Source organism: Primulina tabacum, chromosome 3 (genome assembly GCF_025594145.1).
Source record: "Primulina tabacum isolate GXHZ01 chromosome 3, ASM2559414v2, whole genome shotgun sequence".
Lineage (NCBI taxonomy): Eukaryota > Viridiplantae > Streptophyta > Magnoliopsida > Lamiales > Gesneriaceae > Primulina > Primulina tabacum.
Genome location: NC_134552.1, coordinates 12,479,823 through 12,492,739, shown reverse-complemented (window position 1 = coordinate 12,492,739; position 12,917 = coordinate 12,479,823). Strand labels below are relative to the sequence as shown.

At 39.2% G+C, this 12,917-nt stretch overlaps 2 protein-coding genes across 4 annotated transcripts; both read left to right on the top strand.

Annotated features, from left to right (window-relative positions):
- Nucleotides 1-218: 218 nt before the first annotated feature.
- LOC142540444 (uncharacterized) lies at nt 219-4,790 on the top strand. Of its 2 annotated transcripts, none has more exons than XM_075646600.1 (3): nt 219-367; nt 651-2,386; nt 3,994-4,790. In XM_075646600.1, the coding sequence occupies exons 2-3, from the start codon at nt 683-685 to the stop codon at nt 4,372-4,374; spliced, it is 2,085 nt and encodes a 694-aa protein (XP_075502715.1). In that variant the 5' UTR covers nt 219-367; nt 651-682; the 3' UTR covers nt 4,375-4,790. The 2 variants fall into 2 exon arrangements, with proteins under 2 accessions (XP_075502715.1, XP_075502716.1); XM_075646601.1 differs by having other exon boundaries at nt 243-367; nt 507-2,386.
- Nucleotides 243-12,682, top strand: LOC142540445 (uncharacterized). 2 transcript variants are annotated; one of them, XM_075646603.1, is made up of 3 exons: nt 243-367; nt 8,925-10,661; nt 11,779-12,682. In XM_075646603.1, exons 2-3 carry the CDS (start codon nt 8,958-8,960, stop codon nt 12,157-12,159), a joined length of 2,085 nt encoding a protein of 694 aa, XP_075502718.1. In that variant the 5' UTR covers nt 243-367; nt 8,925-8,957; the 3' UTR covers nt 12,160-12,682. The 2 variants fall into 2 exon arrangements, with proteins under 2 accessions (XP_075502718.1, XP_075502717.1); XM_075646602.1 differs by lacking the exon at nt 243-367 and adding an exon at nt 8,477-8,639.
- The last annotated feature ends 235 nt before the right edge of the window (nt 12,683-12,917 follow it).

The window sequence follows — 12,917 nt, the reverse complement described above, 5'->3', positions numbered from 1 at the left end:
GCAGAATGATATTACTCTAGCTGTGCTCGAAAAAGGGGGTGGTATAAAATAAATATTCGAAAATAATGATATAAAAAAAATGTCACGCGTGGTGCAAATTGGTAATATAACCGAAATCGGATGGCAAAACCGCGAACATACTCACCAGAAACAGCGACAAATACAGATCGATATGTGTGTGTGTGTGTGTATACAATTCTCTATCTATGCATACATATAACTCTGCGATTTCCGACGCACATCACTTTAGAGAGAGAAAGCGAGGGGTGTAGAGATCTGAAGCTCTACTGATTCCATTACATATTTCGAAAATCAGCTCAGTTTGCCAAACGTGAAGGCCTTCGCTCCGCTTCGCTCCGCTTCGCTGGTAATTCTTTAACCTATTCATTTTTATTTGAACATTTATGGTAAAATTTGGCCCGAGTACAGCTTGGAGCTGGAATTTGAACAATAGCTCTGCGTGCGGTGCCAATTTTGTGCACTTTTATTGCTTTGAATTTTGTCAGAATTTCCTGAGAAGTAGTGAAATGATTGTCAAGATTTGCTGGGGTTTTTGTATGACGTTGAATTGGATTTGAAAGTTTGATATGCTGGAGTACCTGCGATAATCTTGCGAGGTTTAATTGTGTTATTGCTTTTTTAATTTATAGGCTCTTTAAATCATGGGTGAGGGATATTGTTTATGCAAAATGCTGTAGAGATTTGGTTTCCATCTGTGGTTCGGAAGAATTGGAGAAGCAATTGCAGCTTATTAGAACTGATTGTAGGCAAGGGGGTGGAGTTAGTCGAAGAAACTACAATGGAGGATTTGTCAAAATATGCACATAGTCCTGCCCATTTGTTTGTGCTGCGGCGTGATTATGTAGCATTGAGAAGGATTGTGGCAGTGCTCCCTCGGTTAGCGAAGGCAGGAGAGGTTAACATGGAGGCTGAGTCTTTGGCTGCTGAACGAGATGCTGATGCTGTGTCCTTGGTGATTGACAGGCGGGATGTTCCTGGAAGGGAAACCCCATTGCACCTCGCAGTTCGTTTGCGAGATGCGATTTCAGCTGAAATTTTAATGGCAGCGGGTGCTGATTGGAGTCTTCAGAACGAAAATGGATGGAGTGCTCTCCAAGAGGCAGTTTGTACTCGGGAGGAGAATATTGCCATGATCATTGCCAGACATTACCAGCCTCTTGCCTGGGCAAAATGGTGCCGTAGACTTCCTAGGGTTGTGGCTTCAGCAGCCCGAATACGTGACTTCTATATGGAGATAAGCTTCCATTTTGAGAGCTCAGTGATACCATTCATCAGTAGAATTGCCCCATCAGACACTTATCGCATATGGAAGCGTGGTTCTAATCTGCGGGCAGATATGACTCTTGCTGGGTTTGATGGGTTTCGTATTCAACGCTCTGATCAAACAATTCTCTTTCTTGGAGAGGGGCATTCATCAGAAGATGGCAATGTCTCTTTGCCTCCTGGCTCTTTGATTGTGCTTGCCCACAAGGAGAAAGAGATCACAAATGCTTTTGAAGGAGCTGGTGTGCAACCATCAGAAGCTGAAGTTGCTCATGAAGTGACTTTGATGTCTCAAACTAACATGTACAGGCCTGGAATTGACGTCACTCAGGCGGAGCTTGTTTCCCATTTGAATTGGAGAAGACAGGAAAGGACTGAGATGGTTGGAACTTGGAAAGCCAAGGTTTATGATATGCTTCATGTGATGGTTAGTGTGAAGTCGAGAAGGGTTCCTGGCGCTATGACGGATGAGGAACTATTTTCAGTTAATGACGATGACAGAATGGCTAGTGCAAGTGAGCATGACAATTATGATGATGTATTGACAGCTGACGAAAGAATGCAGTTAGATTCCGCGCTTCGCACGGGAGCTGGTTTTGGGGAGGATGAAGACACTGAAGTGCAGGACTGCCATGAAAACTTAAATGGTGGTTCTTTTGAAAGTTGTGAATCTAATGGTGTTACCAAAGAGAAGAAAAGTTGGTTTGGTTGGAATAAGAAAGGTGCAAAGACACCAGGAGATGAGCCTGAGGATTCAAAGAGTCTTAAATTCTCAAAATTGGCATCTGATGATGGCAATCATAAGTCCAATGACAGTCAGAGATCTTCGTCTGAGTTTCTTAGGGAAGACAGTGGGGACCTTAAAAAGTCAAAAGATAAAAGTGGCAAGAAGAAAAAGAAGAAAGGGGCCTCTGGTGAACCGAAAAATGAAAGCGAGTATAAGAAAGGTTTAAGACCTGTTTTGTGGTTGACACCTGATTTCCCTTTGCAAACAGAAGAGCTGTTGCCCTTGCTTGACATTCTGGCAAACAAGGTAAAAGCTGTTAGAAGATTGCGGGAGCTGCTGACTACCAAACTTCCTCCTGGCACTTTTCCTGTGAAGGTATTTAATGCTTATCTCCTCTCACGCACTTTGTTACGATATATTTAATTTTGCAAATGTTGGTCATGCACGCATTTGCAGAGCTTTGGACTACCTCATGGGTGTAGTAAGTTGGATAAGGGTCCATTATTTCTTACATTTCGAGAAAAACTGTAATCGTTCATTTAGTCATACACGTTTCTTGTAAAGTGGATGACACCAATGGATGGTAAAATTGAAGATGATACAGAGCTGATATATTGACATATATGCAGAACCATCTATGCCCAATTTCTATCTGGAAACACTGAAAACACCAAAATTATAGTCCTGTCTCAAGTTGAATTTTATTTCAATACAAATATTTAGTTTTGTCTGATCTCTGAGTTACTTTAGAAAAAGGGAAAAATTATCTCCTTTCCTGTTTGCATGATTGCTCCGTCTCCAATATTACGAGTACATGGTGATCTTGTAGAACCATCTATGCCCAATTTCTATCTGGAAACAACCAAAATTATAGCCCTGTCTCACGTTGAATTTTATTTCAATACAAGTATTTAGTTTTGTTTAATCTTTGAGTTGCTGTGGAAAGGGGGAAAAATTATTTCCTTTCCTGTTTGCATGATTGCTCAGTCTCCAATTTTATGAGTGCATGGTGATATTGTAGCATGCAAAAATTTGAGTGGGTTGGTGTCTCTGTTGTGGGGACATCAGTCACTACCTCTGGTGAGAGTTGACATTATGTCGGCCTCAGTGAGGAACTATTGAGATAAAGCTGCTGTGAAGCTAAAGATGAAGACGTTGAATTGTAAAACTTTTTTAATTAGTTTTCTTCTTCTATTACCATTGACGGTTGACCTAATAAGAGCAAGTGGCATATATAATGGTGCCTATGTTGCATGGATACAGATACGACGATACGGCAAATTTTGAAAATATAAGACACGATACGGTTAGGATACGACAATTATTAATATTATGTATATATATTAATTTTGTACTAAATATTACATATGATTTAAGAAGATAAGCAAACTTCGTCCCGCCGTGTCCAAGACGTATCCGAATGGTCAAACTTACAAAAAGTCAACCACACGTATTTTGCCATATCCAACACGCGTATCAGAGTGTCCGTATGCGTGTATGATACTTTTGAAATTTTTTTTATGAGTATCCGTGCTACATAGAATGGTGCATTAATCACAAATATGTTTTGCTAGTAATTCCTTATTGTTTTTCAATCTAAATATCTTTATATCTGTTAGTCTAGAATTGTCGAGCCTTTTGTAACAAATACAATCACCTTTTCTCAAAATTTAAGCAAATACCGCTCTATAATGATGAAGTTAATTTCTAATTATATAACGTTTTGAAGTTAACCCTCATGTGTTATGCAATGAAGCAAAAGATGCTTGTATAGTGCAAATAAGATACAATTAAAGTTTCGATGTTGGAGGCTTAATTGTGGAGGAGTACTTGTACGAATTAATACTGCACGCTTTGAAAGATAGTTGTGCCTGTTGCAAAAAAAATGATTTTTTCCTCGGCTTATTTTCTTTCTTGGAGTTCGCCCGTATGTGCTGGATGTTTTTGTGCCAAGTTTGACTGACGAATGTGTCATTGTACAGATTGCCATCCCAATCGTCCCAACAATACGGGTGCTGGTAACATTTACAAAATTTGATGAGCATCAACCCACGGAGGAGTTCTCAACCCCTCTTTCGAGCCCTGCACATTTTCAGGATGGCAAGTCAAAGGAGTCAGAAAGTTCAACATCATGGATTTCATGGATGAGGGGTAGCCGTGGAGGCCAATCAAGTGATAGCGAAGGCCGCGGCTTTCGTGATGAAGTCGACCCTTTCCACATACCATCTGATTACACATGGGTTGATGCCAACGAGAAAAAGCGTCGCATGAAGGCCAAAAAAGCAAAGAGCAAGAAACACGAAAGACACGGGAAAACTAGAAATCCAGATGGGACAAATCGATCGTGCGAGGATATTGGGTAGCTGGAAAAGGCTTGATACATATCAGCTCACCTGCTGTTGGAACCTGAGATTTCAACATCATCCGAAGATTAGAGGTATAAGTCTGTATCAAATCTTCTTCATGATATAAAATGGCTTCTTGAGAGAGACAAGTATCATAAAACTTGTGTCAAACATCTCATCGGTATAATAAAATTGTAGGCTACATGTTGCAAAATATTTGAAAAAACATCCTAGACTTGCATTTAAGGTCTGATCAGTGTTCTTCATGGAGTTGTAATACGCCAAGGTCGGAACCATTGCCATCACCTACCTCATTGTTGTATTAGGAAATCTCTCGAGATGTATTGATATTTTGATTTGTAAATTGTGTCCCGTCCCGTTTCGTTTTTCTTGAGATTGATTCAAACATGTATTCTATGTCAAAGTTTGGTTTCTTTCTTTTGAAATTCTTTTGGTCCAGGTAATGGTTGGTAAATCCAGCCCCGACTTAATAAACCCTTTTTGCTGATAATTTAATTTATATGTGACTACATATTTTTTACTAGATCTTGTGTAGTGCTTCATTTTCTACAATCTACTCCAATTTATATAATATAATATAATATGATGAAATGAATGCGAATTGTACGAGAAAATAAATATGTGGTAATAACACTGAAAATGATTAAAAACTAGAAAGGATGTAATCTAATTTCATTTTTACAAATTATACGCCCCATACCGCGTCTGTTCCATCAAAACTCCGCTTGTCCGAAGTACTAGAATTTTCTTAAATACAACATTTCATAAAATTTTATGAGGTATTATTCAACTTATTGTTGTATCTGATGGACAATCTAATTCCTTTTAATTACGAATATCTTTCTACTTTGATGTAGTTGGATCAAAATCATACACTAACATCTGTACGGTACCATGCATCCGCCTTTTTCATGAAACACGTATGTTTGACTTCTCGAACAAAGAGGGTGATATTGTTCCTCAGATTTTCGAATCATCCTGTCTCTGAACTCCATGGATTTTGATTTCTCTACCAAAATCTATCCTTGTTAACACTCAAATAACCATACATGACTTTTCTTCTTGTATTCCCCGTACCATCAATGAGAAAACGCCACGTCGAGCCTAACGCTCCTACGGAAAAATCAGCCTCGGTGGCCATCCGAAAGTTAATATGTGGATCGTTCGTGCTCGTTTCCCTCCCTAGAGTCGCCTCATATGTTGCCAGTTTGTCGTGTCACGTTTGTGTAGTGAAACTTCCAATGCTGGTAGGATTTCGATCCATGGATGACATCCTAATTGAAAGTGATGAGCATTTACTACTGTCAGCTGACTTTCTCAACATGCTACCAAATTTCTACAAGAAAACTTCATGTGAAAACTAGTGGCAGAGTCTGGAAGAATTTATTTGCGTCGAGAGGATGAAACTAAAATTCAAAAAATTTACGAAGAGCGAAATATAATATTATATGTACTTTTTCATTAAAATATATAAAAAATGGGCTTACAGTCCCCCTGGTTCCACCACTGGTATGAGAAATCAATACATTGTTCATATTACACGAACCTGCATTTCAGTAGATAGCCAGATGTTGTTGAGATGTGGGAAGCGTTTTCGGACTCGTCGGGCGAGGTGCTTGTATTCTTCAAGTCCAACCACTTTCATTTCACATGCCTCATCTCCCATTCTAACGTGCATGCTTAACAATGGACAAGGAATCCATGATTCATGATTCGACCACATACGTATTATCTCTGTCATAAGAATTCTTATCTTCTGTATCCTGCAGAATGTTTAGAGACACGAATGTTTCTGGATGTTTGAGAATATCCTTTTTAACCTCAATAAGTTCACGGCGTTAGATCCTTTTCTAATACGGCAGGTAAAATTTATGCAAATTTTTTTCATAGTTGAAGTTAATAGAAGGCAAAGTTGGATGTGCTTGGTAGGATTTCTCCCCTAAGTCTTTTTTTTCCACCTTCATTCGATGAAAAGGAGCACGAGAATCCAAATTTGACCGAATGGGACCGCTTTGCACACAGAGAATATATTAGGCTCTCGATGGAGGAAGATGCAGAAGATGCCTCGGACAGAAGTGCAGACATTTGGGACGATTCGCTTGAGGCTCCATTTTGAGTCTGTTTGGTGAGATCTCCACTGGTGTTAGATATAAATTTTCTGTTCAGAAGTTATCAACTGATCAATTATTTATGCTTTATACCATATTCCCCCCACCCTAGTAATCTCTGCTTGCAAAATCAGAATTGGGAATCAAGATGTGACTCAAATAGGATATATTTTACTACTAGACTATTTATGCACCTCCAAGAATGGCATCTTCATGCCCCTTTACTCTGATATCCTAATTCCTATTTTCACATTTGGCCTGTCTCTGACTCTAATGGCAGTATGATCCTTTGCAATGCTCAATTTGAGACAATTTGATGTTATGTTGCGACTCTTTAGACCAGTAGAATTGAGAAGTGAAATTTCTTGGAAAATAGCAGATTTGGCTGAAGGATTTTGCTCTGTTTTTCTTCTTATCAAAGCCTGTCTGATGTTTGGGTCAAATCTTATTTTCCTTGACATGGGACATAACTTTGGAGAAGGATTTAACCATGGCTACATGCAACATTTTTACCATTAGAGATTCTATATCTGTCTCGCCTGTCTTTTATTCATTGACGAGCTGCTGGATGTATGTGTCTCCAAATTTAGTCTGTGATGCTAAATAAGAAATTTATTGAACATGTTCTACTCTCATCCTGCTGATAAATTTCTCCATTGATGTGATCAGTGGTCTCTTTTCCCACCACTTTTCTTCACGGTGTATTGCTTTATTTTCCGTTGTGGATTCTCGCGGTTGTGGTCTTCTTTTTAACTATTTGAATTATCCTAGTTGTAGCATTTGTTAATGGTACTGGTTTCTTGATTTTATATTAAATTCAGATGTATTGAATCCAGCCAGTTTCTTGATAGTTTGGGGGTACTGATTTGATTACATTTATATTACACTGATAAACAACACGTACTTTGCATATTGAAATCATCAAATGATTTCTCTATAATCCGGTTAGAGTTTTTTCAAATAATTGTTGATAGAAAATGATGGTCTATATATATATATATATTTTTTAAACGGTGGTCTATTAGTCGAAGAGCTTGATTTTTCAAGTTCGATTCATACTCTCAAATTTTCAGGTTACTTCTCAGGTACGGCACTGATGATATTTTTGAAAATATGAGAGAAAAATTTGTTATAATTAGATTGAAATTTGTGAGACGATTAATATTTTAATATAAATTATAAATATCATTATAATGTTTATGCAGTGTTTGGTTGGGGTGATTATGTGAGTTTATTTTTTTTAACCCACCTAATCACCCGTTTGGTACGTTTTTTATTTAACCAAATCAATCTCTCCTACGAATGATTAAGTTATATTAGATGGGATAAAATAATCACTCATATTATTTATCTCACTGTTAATACATCATAATTTTCCAATTTTACCATTCTCCTAAATCCAAACTCACAACCACTTCACTCCACAGACCGTCGGACGATCGCCGCCGACCGTCATCGCCGACGACCACCGCCGCTACCGCCGACCAACGTCGACTGGCCGCCTCCTCCTCATGTCGGTCGACCGCCGGCCGATACCGCCGTCGTTGTCGCCACCGTCGTCGCTTCCGGCCGGCCGACCGCCGGCTGCCGCCACAAACTGGAAGGACAATTTTGTCAATTCATCAAAAGATTATTATTTATCTCATTCTTAACAATCATACCAAACATACTATTATTTTATCATTATCTATTTCAATCATTTTTTTATCATTTTTCTCTTAATCATTTCATTATTTTATCCACCCATCCAAACGTAGCTCCGATATTTTCCTACAATGCAGGATTATATTAATCTAGCTGTGCTCGAAAAAGGGTATGGCATCATAAAACAAATATTCGAATATAATGATTAAAAAAAATTGTCAGTCGTGGTGCAAACTGGTAATATGACCAAAATCGGAGGGCAAACCGAGAACATGCTCGCCAGAAACAGCTACCAGGACAGCTTTCTCTAATCGATATATATACACGTGTGTGTGTATATTTAATTCTCTCTCTATCTATGCATACATATACGCACACCATATTACTCTGCAATTTCTGACACTTTAGAGAGAGAAAGCGAGGGGTGTGGAGATCTGAAGCTCTACTGATTCCATTCCATCTTTCGAAAATCAGTTCAGTTTTCCACATGTGAAGGCCTTCGCTCCGCTGGTAATTCTTTAACCTATTCATTTTTATTTGAACATTTATGGTAAAATTTGGCCCAAGTACAGCTTGGAGCTGGAATTTGAACAATAGCTCTGCGTGCGGTGCCAATTTTGTGCACTTTTATTGCTTTGAGTTTTGTCAGAATTTCCTGAGAAGTAGTGAAATGATTGTCAAGATATTGCTGGGGTTTTTGTATGATGTTGAATTGGATTTGAAAGTTTGATATGTTGGAGTATCTGCGATCATCTTGCGAGGTTTAATTGTGTTATTGGTTTTTCTAATTTATAGGCTCTTTAGAATCATGGGTGAGGGATATTGTTTATGCACAATGCGGTAGAGATTTGGTTTCCATCTGTGGTTCGGAAGAATAGTGGAAGCAATTGCAGCTTATTAGAACTGATATTAGGTAAGGGGGTGGAGTTAGTCGAAGAAACTACAATGGAGGATTTGTCAAAATATGCACATAGTCCTGCCCATTTGTTTGTGCTGCGGCGTGATTATGTAGCATTGAGAAGGATTGTGGCAGTGCTCCCTCGGTTAGCGAAGGCAGGAGAGGTTAACATGGAGGCTGAGTCTTTGGCTGCTGAACAAGATGCTGATGCTGTGTCCGTGGTGATTGACAGGCGGGATGTTCCTGGAAGGGAAACCCCATTGCACCTCGCAGTTCGTTTGCGAGATGCGATTTCAGCTGAAATTTTAATGGCAGCGGGTGCTGATTGGAGTCTTCAGAACGAAAATGGATGGAGTGCTCTCCAAGAGGCAGTTTGTACTCGGGAGGAGAATATTGCCATGATCATTGCCAGACATTACCAGCCTCTGGCCTGGGCAAAATGGTGCCGTAGACTTCCTAGGGTTGTGGCTTCAGCAGCCCGAATACGTGACTTCTATATGGAGATTAGCTTCCACTTTGAGAGCTCAGTGATACCATTCATCAGTAGAATTGCCCCATCAGACACTTATCGGATATGGAAACGTGGTTCTAATCTACGGGCAGATATGACTCTTGCTGGGTTTGATGGGTTTCGTATTCAACGCTCTGATCAAACAATTCTCTTTCTTGGGGAGGGGCATTCATCAGAAGATGGCAATGTCTCTTTGCCTCCTGGCTCTTTGATTGTGCTTGCCCACAAGGAGAAAGAGATCACAAATGCTTTTGAAGGAGCTGGTGTGCAACCATCAGAAGCTGAAGTTGCTCATGAAGTGACTTTGATGTCTCAAACTAACATGTACAGGCCTGGAATTGACGTCACTCAGGCGGAGCTTGTTTCCCATTTAAATTGGAGAAGACAGGAAAGGACTGAGATGGTTGGAACTTGGAAAGCCAAGGTTTATGATATGCTTCATGTGATGATTAGTGTGAAGTCGAGGAGGGTTCCAGGCGCTATGACGGATGAGGAACTATTTTCAGTTAATGACGATGACAGAATGGCTAGTGCAAGTGAGCATGACGATTATGATGATGTATTGACAGCTGACGAAAGAATGCAGTTAGATTCTGCGCTTCGCACGGGATCTGGTTTTGGGGAGGACGAAGACACTGAAGTGCAGGACTGCCATGAAAACTTAAGTGGTGGTTCTTTTGAAAGTTCTGAATCTAATGGTGTTACCAAAGAAAAGAGAAGTTGGTTTGGTTGGAATAAGAAAGGTGCAAAGGCCCCAGGAGATGAGCCCGAGGATTCAAAGAGTCTTAAATTCTCAAAATTGGCATCAGATGATAGCAAGCATAAGCCCAATGACAGTCAAAGATCTTCGTCTGAGTTTCTTAGGGAAGACAGTGGGGATCTTAAAAAGTCAAAAGATAAAAGTGGCAAGAAGAAAAAGAAGAAAGGGGCCTCTGGTGAACCCAAAAATGAAAGCGAGTATAAGAAAGGTTTAAGACCTGTTTTATGGTTGACACCTGATTTCCCTTTGAAAACAGAAGAGATGTTGCCCTTGCTTGACATTCTGGCAAACAAGGTAAAAGCTGTTAGAAGATTGCGGGAGCTGCTGACTACCAAACTTCCTCCTGGCACTTTTCCTGTGAAGGTATTTATGATTCTCTCCTCTCGTGCACTTTGTTGGTGATATATTTAATTTTGCAAATGTTAGTCACGCACGTGTTTGCAGAGCTTTGGACTTTGTCATGGGTGTAGTAAGTTGGAAAAGGGTCCATTAACTCTTACCTTTCGAAAAAAACTGCAATAGTTCATTTAGTCATAGATGTTTCTTGTAAAGTGGATGACCCCATTGGATGGTAAAATTTAAAATGATACAGAGCTGATATATTGACATCTATGCAGAACCATCTATGCCCAATTTCTATCTGGAAACACTGAAAACACCAAAATTATAGTCCTGTCTCTTGTTGAATTTATTTCAATACAAGAATTTAGTTTTGTTTAATCTTTGAGTTACTTGAGAAAAAGGGAAGATTATCTCCTTTCCTGTTTGCATGATTGCTCCGTCTCCAATATTACGAGTACATCGTGATATTGATTATTGTAGAATGCAAAAATTTGAGTGGGTCTGTGTCTTTGTTGTGGGAACATCAGTCACTGCCTCGGGCGAGAATTGATATTATATTGGCCTCTGAGGAATTATTGTCAGACAAGCTGCTGTGAAGCTAAAGATGAAGACGTTGAATTGGTTTTTTAATTAGTTTTCTTCTTCTGTTACCATTGACGGTTGACCTAATAAGAACAAGTGGCATATATAATGGTGCATTCCTCACAAATATGTTTTGCTCGTAATTCCTTGTTGTCTTTCCATCTAAATATCTTTATATCTGTTAGTCTAGAATTGTCGAGCCTTTTGTAACAAATATGATCACCTTTTCTTAAATTTTAAGCAAATACCGCTCCATCATGAGTTAATTTCTAATTATATGACGTTTGAAGTTAACCCCTTGTGTGTTTTGAAATGAAGCACGAGATGCTTGTATAGTGCAAATAAAATACAATTAAAGTTTCGATGTTTGAGGCTTAATTGTTGAGGAGTACTTGTGTTGTACTTGTACGAATTATTACTGCACGCTTTGAAAGATAGTTGTGCCTGTTGCAAAAAAAATGATTTTTTCCTCGGCTTTACTTTCTTTCTTGGAGTTCACCCGAACGTGCTGGATGTTTTTGTGCCATGTGTGACTAACGAATCAGTCATTGTACAGATTGCGATCCCAATCGTTCCAACAATACGTGTGCTGGTAACATTTACGAAATTCGACGAGCTTCAACCCACGGAGGAGTTCTCGACCCCTCTTTCGAGCCCTGCACATTTTCAGGATGGCAAGTCAAAGGAGTCAGAAAGCTCAACATCATGGATTTCATGGATAAGGGGTAGCCGCGGAGGCCAATCAAGTGATAGCGAAGGCCGCAGCTTTCGTGATGAAGTCGACCCTTTCCACATACCATCTGATTACACATGGGTTGATGCCAATGAGAAAAAGCGTCGCATGAAGGCCAAAAAAGCAAAGAGCATGAAACACGAAAGACACGGGGAGACTAGAAATCCAGATGGGACACTTCGATCGTGTGAGGATATTGGTTAGCTGGAAAAGGCTTGATACATGCCAGCTCTCCTGCTGTTGGAACCCGAGATTTCAACATCATCCAAAGATTAGAGGTATGTCCATCAAATCTTCTTCATGATATAAAATGGCTTCTTGAGAGAGACAAGTATCATAAAACTTGTGTCAAACATCTCATCGGTATAATAAAATTGTAGGCTACAATGTCGCAAAATATTTGAAAAAACATCATAAACTTGCATTTAAGGTCCGATCAGTGTTCTTCATGGAGTTGTAATACGCCAAGGTCGGAACCATTGCCATCACCTACCTCATTGTTGTATTAGGAGATCTCTCGAGATGTATTGATATTTTGATTTGTAAATTGCGTCCCGTCCCGTTTCGTTTTTCTTGAGATTGATTCAAATGTATTGTATTCTATGTCCAAGTTTGGTTTCTTTCTTTTGAAATTCTTTTGGTCCAGGTAATGGTTGGTAAATCCAGCCCCGACTTAATAAACCCTTTTTGCTGATAATTTAATTTATACGTCACAATATTTTTTTTTCCCTAGATCTTGTGTGGTGCTTCGTTTTCTACAATCTAGTCCAATTTATATAATATGATGAGATGAATGTGATTTGTACGAGAAAATAAATATGTGGTAATAACGCCGAAAATGATTAAAAACTAAAAAGGGATGTCATCTAATTTCATTTTGAAAAATATACGCCCCATGCCTCGTCTATTCCATCAAAACACTCCACTTGTTCAGATCTTACTAGGCCTTTAGATCTTACATC